Source organism: Diplotaxodon limnothrissa, linkage group LG1 (assembly GCF_057381915.1).
Source record: "Diplotaxodon limnothrissa isolate DT_005_m linkage group LG1, D_limnothrissa_male_GT1.1, whole genome shotgun sequence".
Classification (NCBI taxonomy): Eukaryota; Metazoa; Chordata; class Actinopteri; order Cichliformes; family Cichlidae; genus Diplotaxodon; species Diplotaxodon limnothrissa.
Window position 1 is genome coordinate 14885200 of NC_140596.1, and position 21221 is coordinate 14906420.

General features: G+C 39.3%; 1 protein-coding gene across 6 annotated transcripts in view; it reads left to right on the forward strand.

The window, feature by feature from the left end:
* esrrga (estrogen-related receptor gamma a) overlaps positions 1-21221 on the forward strand; it is a 161979-nt gene that overhangs the window by 89850 nt on the left and 50908 nt on the right. For 3 of the 6 annotated variants that reach the window (XM_085369043.1, XM_085369121.1, XM_085369196.1), the window contains exons 1-2: positions 2617-3136; positions 13760-13918. In XM_085369043.1, the coding sequence (XP_085225169.1) occupies positions 3081-3136; positions 13760-13918 (215 nt within the window). In that variant the 5' untranslated portion in view covers positions 2617-3080. Of the gene's footprint in view, positions 1-2616; positions 3137-13759; positions 13919-21221 lie in introns of those variants that run through there. The other 3 variants (XM_085369354.1, XM_085369432.1, XM_085369276.1) reach the window with 1 other exon arrangement.

The following is a 21221-nucleotide window of genomic DNA, read 5'->3' on the forward strand; positions in this document are numbered from 1 at the left end:
GAAAAAGTAACGGCTGTTTTAGGGTTCAACCAAAATCACAAGAATTTTGTGATGGTCTCTACAAAGATGATTCAGAAGCTTTAGGACCATATGGGCCTTTTGTGTGTGCACCGGTTGATGAATTTTAAGGAATACAGCTCTGTTTGTGGCATTGTGTGCATGACATGATGTTATTGTTCACCGTAACATTTTTTTTCTGTATTTACATAAAAGGCCAAGCTTTGTAAGGCATCACTCACCACACATGCACAGTGAAAGCTTATTCTTAGACAGCGTTCTTATGTTTTACCACATTGCTGCTTGTGCTTAAATTATCAGTCAGTAGAAATCACTTTCCACACAAACTGCATAAATTAAAGAATCATTGAATATTTTGTAACATAAACTAACTAAAAATTACGCCTCCATGAACACAACCAGTTCATCTTTGACAAATAATAATGATTTCTGTGTGCGTCAAAACACTGTTCTTCAAATATTTATATAGCCATTCGTTGGTGTTTTACAACTCGCAGGCTTCTAATTGTTTAATTCAATGTATGATTTGTAGTTCTTATTTTAAATAAATGTGTTAGACAGAACATTTTGGACTTTCTGCACTGAAACTGAGATTTTGTGTGTGCGTGTGTGTGTGTGTGTACTTGTGTATTCACAAGTGTGTTAGACACTGAGGTTTTGGTAAAGGATTTGTTTGCACAGTAGTGACGGCAGCATTGATTCACACTCATCTTTGTCGATGCTTATAAGCCTCTGGATACATCATAACTGTGTGTATGTTTGTATGCCTGCATGTGTATGTGTGTACACAAACCTAACAGCTATATATCTGTAAAGACATGTATTTGAATTCCTATCCTTCTATGTAAATGGCAAAGGTACATCTGTGCAAGGAGTCTGTGACTATGAGTGTGTTTGTTTTTGTATGTGGTCTGTGGATCTTTACTTTGTCGGCTTTCGAAACAACTTCTAAATATGTATTTATTCTTGTAAAGACCCTGATTGTGCCCATGGGAAGGCAGTTAAGCTCAGTTTCACAGGGTCTTTCAGCACAATAATGTCAAGAATTCTCCACGTCACACACATGTATTAAGCTATAATCATATTACCTTTAAAATGGCATTGAACTGAACAGTTCTATGGCTAACAGGTACTAAGTTCTCCATGCAGCTAGAGACAAATGCTTTATCAGCAAAACCAATACACATATCCTACGCTACGCTGAGAAGAATATGAAGAATATTTAGTGCGCTAACTTCAATGTTTTAGTAACAGTTTTTCTGTTAAGCAGTTGAAATGTTAATGATTGGACTCTGTGTTTGTCAAAGAAAAACAGGGAAAGAAAAGGCAGTATTTACACACATACACACACGTACATCAAAGCTGAGATTGGTTTCAGGAAATATTTTATTATCTGTACTATTCCAAAGCTGCTAATCACAACCACTCTCTTTCATCTTTGCACCCCCCACCCCCTCTACCAACAACATCACCACCCCCTCCACCCCCTCCGATTCCATTCTGTGTGTCTCCCTGTATTCGCTACACTTCTCTCTCCCCCGCCATCCCATGTGCAGGGGTACCCAAAAAATGACATGTAAGGACATGTTGAAAAAGTCTAATCGAAAGGAGGAAGACATTAGTTAAAAAGAAAGGAAAGAAGACAGAAAGAGTGCGTGTATCATTCGGAGTGTCCCTGCGGGGTTCAGATTTTTCCCTTTTCACAAGGCCCTTCCCGCTCTTCTTGCATTCCCTTTTCTCTTTTCCGCTGTCTCCTCCTTGCTCTAAAACTGAGAAGCGGTGAGCTAATTTTTCCTGGAGAATCCCAGTCGCAGTACCTATACTCACATTCCAAGGTGCTCGGAAATACTGGGAATACACAGCCTGCTGGTGTAGAGATGAAAGTGAACTTGACAAAACAGCAAGCAGCAGGGAAAACCTTGTTCCAATCATGCCCAAATCATTCCACAACAAAGGACAAGCGCTCTGGAATTGCTATAATCTCATATTTTACTGCTGGGCTGCGATGGGTTCTGCTGCGCTGTGCCTGTGTGTTTACGGTGTGACACAGTATTCAGGCTTTGGGTTCATGGTCAAGCATACACTATTTGATTTTGCATTTCTCTGGATTTGATTAGGTCAGTTTTGTGTTTTCCGTTTGAGCACAAATCAGTATCTGCGTCCTTAAAACATCCTAATAACATGGTGTAACTTATGTGGTTTAGACCTTATTTGAAAGAGGGTCAGCTTTTTGGTTTGAAACTTTTTTTTCATTGTTAGAAAGAAATATATTGTCAGTTTTTAACATTACAGTTTATGTGAGGATGTAATTTTACCTATGCAGGTGCATGCAGAGAGCAGGAGTGACCGGGGTAGTGAGAGACCATTGAAGAAAGATCAGAGAGATGGATTGATAAAGAGAGAAAGAAATTAAGTAAAAGGAGAGCAGGTTGTCTTGCTTTAAACCTTTCTCGCACCTGTCTCATTCTCCTCTCTGCTTCCTCCTTTCCTTCCTGATTCCCTCATTCTCCCTTTTCCTCCGTGCTCTTTGTCTGATCCCTCCCTCTCCACCTGCTCTTCTCCCTCTCTCCCTCGCTCTCCCTTCTTTTCTCCACCCCTTTCTCCGCCCCTCCCTGCAGCTATTGGTGAAGCACCCACCAATCACAGCACAACTGGGACCTGAGGGACTACATATGCAAAATGCTGCTTAATATTCATGAGCCGCTATCGGGGCTTTAAGTCGTTGATTAGGACAGCAGCACAGCTTTCTGTCCCAACTGCCTGACTAGCTGGCTGTGTGTGTGCCTATAGCCCCCTCTCTCACACTCTGACATACACACTGCATACACATGCTCCCTCACTTCTACGCACACACGCAGAGCTGATCAGTGCAGGCAGCGCAGAGCCCGGTAATTGTATTGCTCACTCCAAGTGGAAGGAAGGACCGAAAGAGAGGAAGATCAGAGAAAGAAGAGAAAAGAAGAGAGAGGAGAGATATAAAAAAAAACTTTGATTTTTTTTTGTTTTTAATTTCTTGCCATTTACCCTGAGGAGGTTGACATGACAATGACCCGGTATCGCCGATGGATTCGGTAGGACACCCGTTATCCGAGTGTTTTTTAATGCACTCTGAACAAGAGTAGGTAAATTTTACCTTTTACTATTATCCTTTTATTGATCATCCAACTTGTCATTGCCATTGTCTTCCACTGTAAGTGACTGTGAGAGTCAGTGAGTGAGTGTATGTGCTGGTATGCAGCGGAGGTGGCCGGCACCGTGTCAAGGTTGTTTCTGTTGTCAGGTAGCACGCGTTCACTCTTGTCTTTGTGTGTGTGTGAGTGTGTGTGTGTGAGTGTGTGGCTGCAGTATCTGGACAGCAGTTCTTACTTAGTGGGCAGAGGAGCAAAATTTCTGTCCCTTCACCTGAAAGTGAGACATACGCACAACACACCTGCCTGCAAACACACATTGTTTGCTCCATTTTCACTTTCGCTGTTTTCAACAAACACTTTACTTGAAGTCAGGCTGTTCTTGGGACAAACTTTCTCAGTACATGTCTGCATGTGTGTACCTGTGCATGTGTTTATGCTTATGCATGTGTGGTTAAAGTATGTGTTCATCCAAGCAGAGAATCCGCGAGATAACAGGGCATTAAGGTTACAGGAGCAGCGTGTAGGAAAGGGCCCATAAGAGAGGAGGGAGAGGGAAAGGGGGAGAGCTGCGCTCTTAAATGCCAGAGGAGGTAGAATTTCAGACGGGCAGCTCAGCGTGTGGCCCCGCTCAGGAATTAGAGACAGTCACACACACACAAACACACGAGTGCTGCTGAGCTGCTCCTTTCGCCAATGCTTTGCTCTTTTAGATCTGTGCAAAATGTAGATTAAGTGATTGGCAGAGTGGACAGCAGTTTGCTTGATTAGATTATTGTGTGCACAATTATTTAAAAAACAAAATTAGAGCCAACAAACAAATGATTAAAGTATAGCAGTATTTGCTTAACTCTTTTCTTAAACAGGACAAGATAAAACATTCCTCCGACACTGTGCGTGTGTGATTCAGTAGCCGGACAGACCTGTTTTGTCTGTATGTATAAAATTATTGGCATTCACCTTTTCAAATTTGCAAAGCTCATAAATAAAGCAAAGATTTTATGGTCATTTATATATATAAACGTATATGTATAGATTTAAAACACATGCTTAGATTTAACCAATTTCCACTTAGAACTAAATTTGAATGAGTGACACTAAATCAAAGCCACAGTTTAGGTGGTTTTTTTTACGGTAGAGAGTCGGAAGTGGGAAAACTGAAAGAACAAAGTCAGAGCAGAAGCTCATGCAAAATGTTGTACTGTAATATTTCCCAAAATGGTATCTGTAACATTTTTTAAAGAAAATTGGCAATTTTTCATTTTATTTTCAATCTTTCTCGTCATTTGTTTTAAAACACACACGCCCCACTCACTTGTAAAGCATTTTGAATATAGAGGCATTTTAAAGAGAATACACGGAGATAAGCTGTACCACTACTTTACATGAAAATATTCTTTTGTTATATTTTTAATTTAAAAAAATTGTCTTTTAACTTTCAGTCTGTTTGAATTAAAATGTCATTTAAGCAAATATGAAAAATTGCCCCTTCTGAACAAGTAAATGCTTAAAGAGCACAAATTAAAATGTTCATAATATGTGCAGGATTTTTTTTTTAAATGATTATTTTATTATCACTGCGGTATGACCAATCAAGCTTTTAGAGAGTCTGAGAATATCAATCATTTCAGTTCCCCTTTTAGAGGGAATAACTGAATTTTCAGTAGAGCAAAATCTGAATTTAGGACACTTTACAAGGATTTAACCCTGTGGATTGCATCTAAACAAGCTTTCTCTATGTTGGTCCTTCAACTGCAAAACAGTGGGGTGGAATTTAAGGACCTGTAACGGCTCAGGTGTAAGAGTCTTGATTTTTTTTTTAAAATCAGATTAAGACAGAGAATTCAAATTTTTCAAAAACTTTTGAACTGGATTTGCTTCTTAATGGACAAGAAGTGTGAAAACTGTGTTTAGACATCAAGCATCAATACACTCACTGAAAAACACACTTTCCTGACAGACATTTGGCAATGAGATGTGTCTGCTTTACCTGCGTGTGATTCAGCAAGTGTACGTAAGCTGTTGCCACTCAAACGTTTTCTAGAGAGCCCTCTGGTCCCGTCATCTGTGCGTCCGCTCCTTCACACATCCATTCATCCATCCATCGATCCATCGATCCATCCATCCACCGTTCTCTGTTCCCGGCTCAGGCGTTCCCTTCTTTGCTCTAAGGCACTGCTTTCCTATACTAATTAAAATATTAGGGATAATGATGATCATACTGATAATAATAACAACAAGTACCACTTAAGCTGTTAACATAATTGCATTCCCCTCATGCCACCATATACATAACATTTGCATATCATTAAAATATATTTCCCACAGTGACTTTAGTGATTTTGGTGTTTTTAACAGTGGGTGTGAAGGAGAACGGACGGGTGGTGAGAACTGCACAGTTGCTGATCAGTCAGGCAAAGGTTTAGTAGTGCAGTAATGAAGAGAAGCACAAGGGAGCACATATGATTTGATTAGGAATTATTCTCCAATCTGATGTGTCTGGATTTAATTCTTTTTAAATACATGGAAATGTAGAGGAAAGAAATTATTTGTGATTGTGAGTAAAAAAAAATAAAAATAAAAATCTGTTTCAGGTTAAACATTGTTGAAGTCGTTCATCGGACTAAATTAAGATGTGCCAGAAAAACAAACATTTTTTTTTACTTACAGTAATATATATAATATGATTTAGGCACCAGATTTTCACACGTAATGTTGTGTTGCTTCTTGTTCTGCTACGACAAATGCCACTGTTTTAGTTCACATTTGGAAAAGTGCATTGGCCATCATACAGTGATTTACTTTTCCTGATTTTCCTGATGAGGCAAACTACTTTATATGAAACCGCGAAAGAAATTCAATTGAGAAAAAAATCTAACTCTAAGGCCAACCGTCTGATGCTTTGACCGTTTGTTGTTTAAATGTGCGACAGCGAAATATACATATGTTTTGTTATTCAGAATAAAGAGATAATATGTCTTGCTTTTGATTAGACAATGAAAAGCATTTAATGGTTTTTTCCCATCTTTTTCTTTTCCTTAATCTTAGTCGCTGGACCTTATTTTTCAGCTTATGAAGTGGGATATGCAGTAAAGAGAGAGAGAGAGAGAGAGAGAGAGAGAGGTAAAGCTGACTGCAGGGAGGGACAGGGGGGACCAAAGAGAGATTGCGTAAATTAAAATCCTTTTAATCTCCTTATAAAATCATTTACTTAATTCATCTGTCAAAGCATGTCAATATGTGCCGTGCTGATTTGCTGGCTGCGCGCGCGTGTGTGTGTCTGTGAGTGTGTGAGCGTGCAATTTGCATCTGTTTGTTGCCATCCGCGGTTTCGTGCCTGCATGCTCCCATTTTGTATGTGTGACCTATTGATGGCCTATATGAGGAAGTGTTGTTCTTTTTGTCTCTTTGCCTGCCTGTCTGTCCCTATGGAATTTGTTGTCTGTCAGTTTTTTTGCATTTGCCTGCAAACACACGCGCAGAGAAACGCACGCACTCATGCTTACGGCGGCCTCGCTCTCATGTGAAGGGTCCGGGCATTCCAGTGGTAATTTGGTCCCGTAAAGAGAAAGAGAGAGGTAGAGAGTGTGAGAGAGAGAGAGAGAGAGGGAGAGAGAGACGCAATGAGAGAGACAGACAGAGCGAAGTGGGAAGGAAGGGAGGGGGTTTGCTTTTGTCTGACACCAGCACTCAGGAGGTCCGCTGGACACACGTGTAAGCATGAATGCCCACAGCAACACACACTCTTAACACTAATGCATAACAATAAACACACAGATCATACCATTTGCAGGTTAAAGTTATCACAATGTTAAAAATGCAGTGACTTATTCTTACACACACACATGCGTCTACATATGTGGATGTAGATATTAAAAATGCATTGTCTCACACACACTTAGAAAGCCACTGAGAGATGACAGAGCAAAATGGGATGAGCCTTGATGATGTGAATTTGTCTGATTTATGTCCAATCCATCAGTGCTCTGTGTGTGTCTGAGTATGTCACGGGTCAGTGCCGGCCTTTATGTGTTGAAAGAGCAGTAAGGGAGACTGTACCAGATGTGACACAAACACACACGCACACACACTGCAATTAGCCATTTTGCCACACTGGTGGTGAATCTGTATGTGTGTGTGTGTGTGTGTGTGTGTTTGTGTGTGAATGCACGGTTGAATGCCAAAGCAGTGATCAAAAAAAAGAGAGAGAGAGAGAGTGATATATAGTGAGAGGCAATGTCGCTCATCTTATCTCCTCTTCTCCTCTCCACAGCGCTCATCCTCTCATTCCCCACGTTCCATCATCCATACATCTCCATCATCCATACATCAAAATGTGAATTCAATTATTACTATTATCACGTTCTATCAAATCATTTATGCTCTGTCTGAGAATTACTCTCCGTAATGCTGCTGACTTTTCCGTCTTTTCAAATCTGCTATGACCAAGTACATAGTTTCAAGAAATGCAGAATAAAAAGAGGATGTTTTGCACCTGTGCAAATTTGAACTGTGTCAAAAGCACACAGGTCCCTTTGTAGATACATCTGCTTGATTTTAACAAACGTTGCTTTAAACTAAATTACGTTTTCTTAGAATTGCTATATACATTGTGAGGTTTCTTTGGTGTCTGTGTTATTATTGTTTTCAGAAAAGGAGTCACTAAATTTGAATTTTATCAAGTTCAACCAGATGAGCTATTGAGTTACGCTTTAGATCCGGTGACTGGTGTATGCATGAGTGTGTGCGTACCCATCGTGTTGTGCTTAGGGCTTCTAATGCTGCTCCTCAGTCCTAATAGGAGGAGACAGCGCAGACCGGGCCACAATAGAGCAGATTTAGATGGAGAGGTGAGGTGTGTGAATGTCTCTATGTGTGTGTGTAAAGTGTAAAAGTGTGTCCATGAGTTAAAGAGGATCACGAGAATGGTGAAGGTTCAAACCCCTTGTCTATCTATGGCACTTTTCTGTTGTGCTGCCCATGGGGAGAGCCCTATGGTTTCGCTGCTTGGGTTGTTCTCTCCCTCTGCACGGCCAAGCTGAAAGTATGATTAAATTGTCATTGTTTCGACAGTGTGTAAGAGGGGTTCAAAAAGACAAAAAAGGGAAGATACAGTAGAACGGAAAGGGATAGCTACTAAGAGAGAGAGAAAGAAATGAATGACCATGCCGCCTTCCAACTGACAGTGAAATATTCCTCCTCTCATCCTCCCATCATGCTTCATGTGTGTGCCTGATGGGGAGAGAATGACAGACCAGCCCACACCCCACCTCATGGTTTAGTTCTCTAGTTTTTGCTGCTTTTTTCATCTGCCTTGCACTTTTTTCTTTCACTCTTTCTATCTCCTGTCTGTGCACTAGGTTTCTCTCTATGCCAACTTTATCAGGTGCACCATACAAATAAACTACAATCACATGATGATTTTCAGAAGTATTTGTTCTTCCTAAATGTACTGTATATTCAGATATTAAGCTGCTCAACAAAAGTGTATATTCTTTGAATCAGGGAATTTTGATTTCTAGTTATTAGACAAGATTTTTACAGTTACACACTGAAGACTGAAGACTGAAGAAAGGTTTTTTTTTTTTACACTTTCTTGCTTCCTGCCCTGAACTTATTAATTTCATTAATTAAGTTTATTCCACCCGCTTCATTATACACAAAAAATGAAATGTACATAACAACATATATATGTATATTTACCTCATTATTCACAGCTTCTGGTGTTTTTGTGAAAAGGAAATTGTCTCTAACAAATATGTTGATCACACAAATAATTTTTTAATTTTATTTAAGAAAAAAAAAAAACAAGCCCAACAGCATCAGTCCTTGTTGGTCACTCCAACTGTACCAACGGTTCAGCTTTGACACACATCCGTGCATGTGTGAGAAGATGTCACGTGTTAATATACAATTCATTATTTTGCACATGTAAAAACAAGAAAACTATGTGTGTTATTAAGGCCTTGTTTCTGTGCATGTGTGTATGTGTGTGTGTGTGTGAGAGAGACAGTGAGTGAGAGCGCATTTGTGTCTATTAACTGCGTTTACGCTTTCACACAAATAGTTAAATTGTATTTGACATTTGAAAAACTTTCACTTTTAGTTTGATGTAGCTTAAATAAAATAGTTAATATACGTTTATTGCTTATTCCAAAATATCGCTCTATTTTTAAAAAAAAAATTACATAGTTTCATCACTGGTAACTTTAGTAAAGATCAGATGTTAAAGTATTTGTGCATGGAACATTTATGTGAATTATGTTTACATTAATTACATTAAAAAAATGCTCTAATCCTACATGGTAAAAACGCTTCTTTTCTTTAGGATGCGTGTTCCTCTGCGTAGCTGATCCGCTCTTTTATTCATGGCAGTAGATAATTCATTTTCTCTTTATCCCTATCTTCCTTTACCATTCAGCGCCCTCCACCCACCCACACGCACACACACACACGCACACACACGCACACACACACGCGCTCCTCTTCTCCCTCTACACACACCCCCTCCCTTGTGGAACTGTCACCTTTCTGCACCCGCTCAGTCCCTATTAAGGCCGACAGCCCATCTGCCGCCTGCCCCGCTAACAGCTCCCGTCGCTAACGCTAACGTGCACACACATCCACATCCGCTCAGACACACACAGAGGGCTACGTTCAACCCCACCTGCCCTGCTGCACATGCAGTCACACGCAGAGCAACATCGTCAGACGTATATGTATATCAATATATGCATCCGCTCAGTATTTATCGTGATCTAATGATTCTTTTAATTACTTCCAAATATCAAAAAGTCTGTACCACACTTTTTTTCTTGATTTAAAACGGCCACTTTTGATCTTGCACATTAAGACTTTCCAGGCAAGTATAAGGCTGAGTGTTATCGGGAGTAAGTATAAATACTATAAGAACCATGTAAACGATCTAGAAAAGTCAGCAATTTGCAACAAGAAGTGCAGAAATGAAAATAGAACCAACAAGTTTATCTGCGAGGAGGAAACCAATGGGATCACCGGGAATTTTTAATGCAGCAGAGGAGATTGGCTAGTCTTTAGTTCAGTTATTTATTAGTGTTCATATCTGTAGGTTTATCCATATTTATGCATACAAATTGTCTGTGTAACTGCAAGACGTCACACTACCCTGACGAGAGGAGTAATTAGGTAGGGCAGTTGCTTGTGTGTGTGTGTGTGTGTGTGTGTGTGTGTGTGTGTGTGTGTGTGTGTGTGTGTGTGTGTGTGTGTGTGTGTGTGTGTGAGTGAGTGTTGTGGCATTTGCTCCCTTCAGGGATAGGTGCATTTTGCATTAGCAAGAATGGCAACTGTCTCATCAATCACTGCATCACCATGTCTCACACACACACACACAGACACACACACGCACACACACATATGTACACACATACCATGGCATGGTCATTCTGTTCACAGATGGGCCAGCAACACATGAGCGAGTCACTGAGCATCAGAAAGACACCAACGATCTCCTTGCTTTCACACACACACTCGCACACACACACACACCGCCACACATCCATAGTATGTCTGCATGTGCTGGTTCTTGTGCTGCTTACATGTACTGACAGGAGCGTGAAATAGGTTAGGTAGAATCACATACATTGCACTTTTCTTTTATTCTCTCCTTTGCTCTACATGCATATTTAAATATTTATGATATGAGCTATTTCTTACATATATGAGTACTTGTGGGATTGAATTTTTCAATTGACTTATTATTTGATGATGTTTAAAAAAAATGTAAAATGTGTAAAATTCAGATTTTCATTTTACATATGTTTAGTACTGTGTTTCTATTTTAGTATACGATTCACATGTGCTGAATTAAATTTTTAAAAAGAAAAAAATGCCTCATGTAAAGAATTGTCTGTTGGCTTTAAGATGCTTTTTTTAATGAGTTTCATTCTTCTGAAATGAAATAAGAACTAGGAAAATCAGATTATGTGGTTATAAAGCGATAAAGCAGAATCTCTTTCGGTAATCCTAAACAGTTTTAGTCCAGGTTAATACAAATATCAGACAGAGCTTTTTGTGGTTTCTCTAAAATATCATAATACAGACTAATCATAAAACTTTGTAAACTCGGGTTTTCTTTTCAGATGTATTTCTCGTGGTTCGTGATTTTTATGGTTTAAACCTAAATATAATAATATATTTCTCTGATTTCAGCCCCTGTCTAAAAAAGCTGTTACAGCGTCTGTTACTTCTAATGCAGTTAAGATGCCTGCAGCCAAAATGTGACAGTTGAACCCAAATGGCTGGTGATACATACACAGGACCTAAACTATTGCACACAATGTAAACCCAAATCAAGATGAAAACACAGTACTGAACAATCTACAGCGTTTTCAAGCAAATACTTCATGCAGTCCGATTTCCATACAGCGCCTGTGGGCATACAATAAACGCTAAGGGTAATGTTGTAATATTGTTGCGGAGATACCGTCATTAAAAATAAAAGTAAATCACCTCGCCGTCTGGTTTTTAGATGTCAGAAGTGGCCCTCGTCTTCAGTCTTGCAACCCACAGCAAAGTATCTGGGGTACTTTGGTCACAGTGTTAGCACACACAGGTGGGCAAGGGAGAAAATATTAATTCAGAATGTAAGTGGGCGGATCGGGAGAAGGTGATCGAATTTTGCCGCAAACCTGAGTTACTTGTTCGGCCAGAAAGTTTTTGATTGATTATAATGGTTTATAATTCCCAGCACCACATGCACCTCATAGTGGATATACTTTAGTCCTTGGTGTCACACCAGAACCACTTCCCCCACCACCACCACCACCTCCACCCAAAAACAAAAAACAACAGAACTAATAGTTGGCTGTCTATATAGCATTGTGACACTGCAACCAAAGCCAATAAGTGTCTGAAGCAGCAGCAGCAGCAGAAAGATATCGATTCCTTCTATTCACCAGAGTGGAACTAAAACCTACATATTACACACCCTGGCCCTCCACCTCTCACTGAGCAAACCCAGCTCTGTGGATGGATAGAGGGATGGCTGTCAGACAAGTCATTGGTCTGTCTACCTGCCTGTCTATGTGGCCCTCACATAAACAGGAACCCACAGCGGGGACAACATCTCACACTCAGACACACGTGCGTATGTGCCGGTTGTTTGTGTGGTAAACACGTGTCTATCAGTTTGCGACACATACCAACATCCTGCTCTGTTTACCAATACACTTTGCTGGAGGAAACACACACAAACAGGAGTGTCACAGTGTAAAAAAAATTTAAAGAAAGACCTGAAAAAGAAAGATTATTTTATTCATTGTCTTTTAACTTCGATGTGCTCCCTGATTTCTACTTTTACATGTTTGGGATGAAATTATTAGTTGGCTTCAGCTCTGTAATTCTTTGGCAAAGTTTTAATATTAAATCAATAATTAGTCTTAGGTTAATTGGGCTAGTATTAGCAGACGTGATTATTATAATCGCTCTCATTAAGCAAAAGCATAAATGCTCAAAAGCAAGCACCTCTTCAGATCTTTGCACTATTTTTGAAGGATTAATTTCTTACTATATGTTTTCTTTCATAGTTTACCAAATCTGAATTAGTATCTGTTTTTTCTAGATTTTATCCACCGGTAGGAAACTGCTTTTCCTTCCACTTCCCTCGCTTCATTTTCCCCCGATAGTTTAAAAGTAGGGCATTCAGATCATTTTATTACAAGCCCAGCCATGATGTAATTTTTTTGTAAGGGATGCTTTTGATTCTGTTGCCTGTGGTGACCTTATCACCCCAGCGACAGCCCTGCTTCTGATCACGGCACTGGGTTTGATTGAAGGATGGCAGTTCTTCCTCTGATGCTTTTACTTTTATATTTCCTCCATTTAAAAAGGTTTTTTGAGGTTAAAACTGGTAAAACTCGGGGACAAAAGTCTCATGTACTAGTTTAAAATTCTGATCTGTCCCCTGTGCGTCTGTCTGAGAGCTTCTCATCTTTCTGCCTACTTGAGATGCTCTCTGCAAATTGCCCTATGTGTAAATCTTGGACCTTTCTTTGTGTATTTATGTTTTTTCTTTTCTGCCTCTCTCTGTCCTAACTCTGCAGTTGCATAAATCATAATAGTTTTTTTTCTTATGTTTACTGAGGGCTGAATGATTATGTGTGCCTGTTACTGTGCCCTTTCAAGCGCGCTCTGTAATTCAGTGGTCATCTACTTAATTGTAATTTTGTGTTGAAGATTTTTTTTGTTTTTCCATTTCATTTTTGTTTGCTTGTCACTGTGTTGAGCTGAAGAAAGTATTTTATTAAAACAATAAAATGAAAAAGATTTTGTGTTTAGTTTAGTAGTGTTTTGTTTTCTACAGCGCTTTAACCTTATCAGATTCTGGTACTGAGAAAGCAGAAACACACAAAAATGTAACTTGTCACTGTTTCTATTTTTTTTTCCTAAGTTTTATTTTGTTATTTTACCATTGCCCCTGAACAACTGATTTCAGTGTCATCAGATAGTTCTTATGGCTTTTACGCAACACATAGGAGCCATGTCTCCGCTTTACAGTCCCACTTGCTGTTTTCCTACTTTTCTCTGTTGTATTGTCAGCGCCATCCTTATGTTTCTCACTTTGCTTCTGTCTACAGAATGAACTTATCGAAGGGGCCATTAGTGAACAGCAGCAGTGAAGATAACTCCAAGTCGTCTTATGGTAAATGCGGCGCTGGCGCCTGGAGAATGCACCAGAGCTACGATCCACTGGAGGCCAACCACATGAGAGACGCACATGCCCTCTACAACCCCAGGTAAGACAGACTGACAAGAAGACCACAGACACAAAAGAAGAAAGGGGGAATGACTTAAAAAGGGCAAAACAAAAGTGACTGAATCCATAAATCTACGTTGAGTTTTCTACAAAAGTCACACTTGACCTCTATAAACCTCGGAAGAAGAGAAAGAAAAGGCAAGCATTTGGAGACATCAAAAGCCAGTTTTTATTGGTCAGGATGTGTGCGTGTTTGAGACTATTTGGAGAGAACCAACTTTTCTCCACCATCTATTCAAATGTGGGGAGAACGGTTGTGTGCATGTGTGTCTTTCTTTGTGTATTTTTTTTAATTCATATGCCTTATCTGTTAAATTAGTTTGAAGTAATTTACATTTTTAACAACACTTTTTATGTTATCAGCTTTACAAACCATCTTCCGCTGTTTGTGTCACCAGTATTCTGTATTTTTATCTTTTTTTTTTTTTACCTGCCCTCTATCGGGTTCTTTAAATAATTGCCTATAAATCCAAGTTAAGGGTGATCTTCAGTGTCGTTTGGGATCAAGAAGGGGTTCCCCACGGTACGACCAAGCCTTTAATATCTACTCTTTTTTTATTTCAAATTTTGGGAAACCCCAACTCCCTACCCTTGGGAAAAAAATAATTCTCTTTTAAACGCCACAATATAGAAAACATACAAATCCACTGTAAACTATATGTTATGATTAAACAGTGCAACTAAAATGAGAATATTTTTTCCCTAGTATATATAGAGTATCACAAGGAATTTGGATTCAACTTGTGGCTCAAGGACACTTCAGTAGTGCAAATGCGTCGCAGTGCAGAGGCTTTAAATCACATCGTTTTGTTGAAGGACATTCTCTTTTACCATTACAATTATTCTCCATGCCATCTGTATGTGCAGTCAAACCTGAACGCATGAAAAGCTTCAACCAAAGTGAAATTTCACTTTAAAGTTCTCCAACAAAACCAGTTCTGACTTTCTGTTGTTCCGGGCAGGTTTTGCTGAGGCTGTCTTGCTTTATTTTTAGAGCTTATACTGTAAATATGCTTCTTGTTTTATGTTTAAACACAGGAAATGTGTGACGCATTAAATATAGACAAACGTTATCATATCCTTCCTCCTCCTCTTTTGAAAGTTTCTCGGGATAAGAGATAGCATGACATGCCCTGAAAGCGAACGTTTAACTGTAAGTATGCGCTTTCTATATAATTTATATAATTCAGGGGTATTGGACTAGTATAAACAAATAAGTATATTATTACTGTGTTTAGTGTTACTTGTTGTACATTATTTCACTTTAAAAACAGCTGAATATGTATTTAATTTAAATAGGCTATATTAGAACCTAGTGTAACCAAAAGTGGGTTTCCCAAACTTTGCCTGTCTGTTCTCCAGATCGTGGTTTCTCTCTCTGGATTTTGGACATTATGCTTCAAGATCTCACTGACTAACATGATTATCTTAAATGAACATTACTGTGATTTATTATGTTGTTATTATTGTTGTATTATTGCACATTCTTTAGGAACAATATTGATTAGTGCATTATTAGGGTCTTGTGAAGCCCTTTAATTTTAAATGCATGTGTGTGTGTGTTCCCGTGTGCGCTGTAGACTGGGAAGTTTTAGTCCAATAGGATTTCAGGGTTAGTCTGGGTCAAGCCAATTAGAGGTCTGGCAAGCCATTCTCACGCAGACCTTCGGCCAGTCACCAGGAGGAGTGTTAGTAGCACAATGTGAGTGTGTTGGCAGACAGTGAAGTCTGGTGATGAGAGGTGTAAAGGTTTGCCAGGGGCTATGGAGTCAGTCCGTGGCTTGAAGTCACACAGTACATTTGTACACATGGATAGAGACACACTAGGCTCCAAAATGGGGAGCATTATTTCGCTTCTATGGTTCAAAACTAACTGCAAATTATATTGTTATTGTGAATTCGGCTGCCGCAAATGTGCCAAGCCTACACAATGACATAACAGTATCCCCTAACTACGGGAGGGGGTGGGGTGGGGGGCAGCACTGTGAAGTTAACAACTTGAGGATTTATCTCAAGACTTGTGCTGAACAAATACAATCTGGGGATTTGCAATTCTGTTAAATTTTTAGAATTTTATTTCTCCTGAAACCGAGCTCAGAGTAGTCCTTTCTCACGGCAGGTAGCCTAACTTACCATAAGAACGGTGTCCCTCCCAGTAAGACGTATCTGTGGGACAGGAATACCAGGACTCTAAATCTGAAGCACTTGAACTCAGCCATAATTCATTACCTGTTATAGTTTATTATTATTTATTCTTATGCATGTCCATCTGTGACAAACCAACACATCCAGTGAAAATAGTTTATTTTTAAAAAATGGCCTTAAAAAGCTAACACTAAATATTAAAGTACTAACACTAAATATTAAAGTACTAACACTAAATATTAAGGTAAAAGTCACCTTACCTCAGTTGAACCTTTACCCCTACACACACACACACACACACACACACACACACACACACACACACACACACACACACACACACACACACACACAAGTTTTCACTTACACAGTAAAAGGAACACATTTTCTTACACACATATGCACTATAAGATCACAGGAACACTTCCTTAGGATATCTGACCTCCAACTGTGTTGATGGGATTTGGCCGCAATTTATATGCACTCTCTCTCACACACACTTGCACAGACACACACTTGAACAGCACAGACACACCGAAAATGAAAGAAATCCAGGTTCGGAAGGGACAATATTTAGAAATGAATTTAAATGAATTTAGAATTATAGCAGTGTTTTTATTTTATCTCTTAGAATAACTTTTTTTTCATATCACAGATCTCTACAAAAAAAGCAAAGAAATTAATTTAATTTAATTTGAAGTTTTCTGGGGCCTTTTCTTGCATTAAAACTTTTTTGAATTCTAAAGAAATTTCTTAAATGCTTTTGGAGATCTGCAGTTTTCATTGGACAGCAACAATATTATTCCTCTTTTTATTTAGGCCATCAAACCATGGGAATGTGATTAATGTCAGGCAGCTAGAGTGCGCTTGAATACACACACACACTGTGCTGTAAACTGAGCCCAATGTAATCATAATGATAAAGCAGATTGCCTTAACACACAGATGGGCTTCCCAAAAGCTGTGTGTGTGTGTGTGTGTGCGTGAGTGCGTGTGTGTGTGTGTGTGTGTGCGTGTGTAAGTGTGTGTGTGTGTAAGTGTGGACAACACTGATTGGATTGCAGATTTATAGAAGAGGATTACTGCAGGAGCAGAGAGAGAGACAGAGCGAGAGAGGGGAAAAGAGAGAGGGGGTTTCAGACACTCACCTCTCATTAACTTCCACCCTCTTCACCTCGACTCGCCCTATTCTCAATCAAGGACAAACATGCACATGTACACACACATAGATATACACATTTAAAATCTTGTTTAAGTGGAGCATGTCGTTCTTTATATTTACCAATGATATGCTGATTCAGTATTTAAATCTTAGTAATTTGCAAGAAGTTTCAAAAGTAAGAATCCTGCAGAATGCTGCAGCAAAAAGCATTACTGGGTAGTCATTTAAAAACAATACAGCCACATTTTAAAGAAAAAGGTTCTTAGTGACAAGATCAGAAAATGTCCCTTTTTTGTTGCAGTTCGCGAGATTTATGCCAGTTTTGAGCTTTGTATACCTATTATACTGAATGTAAAGTATATTCAAATACATGACATTTAAGGGAAAGACATTCATGAAGGTTCCAGATTAAAGGAAAATGGACAAAGGCGCAGTGTGAAGTGGACAGAAAGAAGCAGTCAGAGACAGACAGAGAGACAGAGATGGCGAAAGACAGTGGGCACTGCAGCAAACCTGATTATGACTGGATGTGAATTAGATTCCCTAACAGATGGTCCAGGAGCGAGACTGTAAGGTGCATCAGCCAGCAGTGAGGGGAGGAAGAGGGGGAGGATAGAGGGCATGGGTGGGAGAGAGGGAAGAACAGGCCAGGAGACTCTGAAGACGAGTGTCAACAGCAGCTTGTGGCAGGTCAAAATGGGCATTTACAGTGAAAAGAATCTTGTTTCACATTTTTATTTAGTGAATTTGGAGTCGGGTATTTCAAGTCTATCACTTTCTCTCTTTTTTGCAGTATAAATGAAGTAAAGTGATAATATACAGAAGTAAAAGTAATGAACTGGGAGAATCCTTAACAGTCATTGCATTTAGATATAAAGTAGTATTCCATGTGTAAGGTTAAATATAATCTGTCTAGATGTATTATTTGTGGAATATTGAAGTAAACATTGAAACGCACACGTTGGATGGTGCCTGCTTAGGATTGATTTTCTCTATTTTCACAGCTGCTGTGGATTATTGTACATATTCTGGCTCTGCTTCTCTCTCACACCCTATGATGGATAGGTGTAAATCATCACAATCCTGTAGTGACAGCCCAATTTCCCCAAATCTGATCTGCTTAAAGAATGCAGCTTTGACGCTCTACTCACTTGTGTCTCCTCTCCTCTCCTCTTCCACATTCCGTTTTCCCTTTTATTACACTTTTTTTCCCTTATTCCGTCTCAGATCGAGGACCATTTTACTTCACACACACATTCTCTCTCCCTACTTTTGCAGCACTGTGCTCTTTTCCCATCCCCTCCTTGCCTCTATCTCCCTTCCTCCCCTTCCTGTCTCACTGGCTCGTTCCTGTGTCACATTTGAAAGCCCTGTCATATTTACTAGAGTGAAAATCCTCTTTCACCATCTGCTTAATATAATGTGCTTTTAATCCGATGGGGCATATTTTGTTTTTAAACACTTTTTATTATACTTTTCCTCAATTTGATTTGATGTGGCGCCTTGCCCAGATCTCTGCCTGTCTCTGTATGAGAGAGAGAAAGCAGGAGAGCTGTACATCTCACTGTACACTGATAGTTAAGTGTGCGCATGTGTGTTTGGGCGCGTGCTACAGTGCATGTGTGTTGGTGACAACAGCAAGTGTCAGTAAGTGTTTGGAAGGGCTGCTGCGCACCTAATGCTAAATGATAACACTGCTAATCCACACATGCACATAGAAAGAGAGAAGAATGCTAACCTTGATCAATGACCTTTCTTTTATAAAGGAGCCAGCCTACATTTCATAAAACTGACACTCCTGAGTAAAACATTCTCAATATCGATTGAACAAGCAGTGTGAATGTGTACGTTTATGCATTGAATTAATTTTATATATTGTTCAACTAATAAAATAACTATGCGCATATATGAGAGATATGCAATATCTCCTATAGACTTTACCCAGGAAGAGGATGTGTACAGTACTTTCTACTCTTCAGATTTCACAGCGCATAATATGAAATAAAAAAATAATAAAATACAACAACAGAACTTAAATAAACATCAAATTTTCAGTGATTTATGTATTAAATAAATATTTTTGATATGGTTAATCAGTGGCCCACTGTGCACTGTATGAAGTTGAGCCGTTTTAGAAATTTGAAGAACCTTTTTTACAGTAGACAACCATCCTTACAAATACAATGACATACAAAAGATAAAGGAGATGGAAAGGGAGCGAGAGAGGGGCAAACAGAAAGGTGAGGAGAGAGAGGGAGAAGGAGTGAGAGAGAGACACGGGAGACATGGTGACAGAGATAATGCCTGGCAGCAACATACTTATCAGCCAATGCTCCACAAGAAAATGACCTAAATCATCAAGATTCCCATCTGACACACACACACACACACACACACACACACACACACACACACACACACACACACACACACACAAACACGAGTTAGTGGTGCACTGACTTCCATTGTTGCCCTGAACATGCTCCCCTTCTTTACATCTTTTTTTCATCTTTATATATAATAATAGACTGTATTTTATGCAGAGTACACACGACTCTGTATAAATCCCTTGAAATTTTGTCATTAAAGAAGTGAATAGACGAGAAACAAAAAGCACGAGGAGAGCGGATGGTGAACTGAAAGTCTGCACATTGATGATTGAAAACTGGTATTTATATGAGCAGACTCAACATGATGCTCCTGAAAAGTTTGCAGTTTGAAAAGTACATAATTCTTAATCAATGGAGAGAGGCTGAGAACACCCGGCGTGTTTTGCTTCCCAACGCTTCTCCAATCACATAGGGATGCGTGTGTTATTCTCTAGACTACAGCTTTAGACCCAGTAGAATATCTCTCTAAGTCTTTCTCGCTTTTTTGTAACACTGCGTGTGAACCATGTATTTGCATCCGTCGCATTTAGATTCATACTAGAATTCATAGTGTCTAAACTCTCACGCACACAATCACAGACACAGGAATATAGACACACACTTACACTTCCTTTCCTCTGCCAGTCTTTACAGCCCAACAGCCCATCGGGCAGAATGTGTTTTAGCCATTGTCAAATTGATTGTATGTAATCAGGGATTTATTCTGCAGCCAATGAACTGAATTACAGGTTTCCTGCCCTGACTAACACTGTAACAATTGATCTGCTCCCTGGTGTGTGTGTGTGTGTGTGTGTGTGTGTGTGTGTGTGTGTGTGTGTGTGTGTGTGCGCATCTTGTGTGACAGGATAGAGAGACGGACAAGAAATGATAGGGGGTGTTTGTGTGTGAGAAGTAGAAACGACGACAGAGAGAGATTGAGACCTAAAAGGAGCAAAAAGGAGAGGGGAAAGAGCCCAGTAGGAGGGAGAGTGGTTTAGATTGACTGTCGCTGTTGGAGTTTTTATTTTGTCTTTTATTCATTTTTGTCACTGAAAACAACTATAATCACCCACACACTGTGATTCCACACACATAAACCCACACTGAAACAACGCATAGCTTTTTTTTTTCTGAGCTCTATTTCGCTGCTTTTAAACTATGCAGTTATCTTGCAGAATGCACAACATAAAACACAGGTTCAACGTTAGACTCACAGGATTTTGCTGTATGTACGTGACCGATACATGATTTCAGCCACCACAAAGCAAAAAGTGGACGTGTCATTGCTTGTAATTGCATAAGAGTGGTCACCTACGTCTTTGAAATTGCTGTGTGCAATTGTTGTGTTCCTATTTTTGCGAAAACATATTCACTACTGTATCAAACTAACTGACATGGAGTTCAACAACCCTCCAAAGATAGGAGACTGTTTAAAATAGAGAGAGAGAAAGAAAAACAAACTGAACAGTATAAGTGTTGAAAAAGCAATTCAATATATTGATGAAATCATTCTATTCATTTGACTATGACAATGTAAATGTAAATGCTTTTTGCTCCTGTTCCCCTCCTTACTCCATTCTTTAATTCAATGTATTTTCTTTTATGTC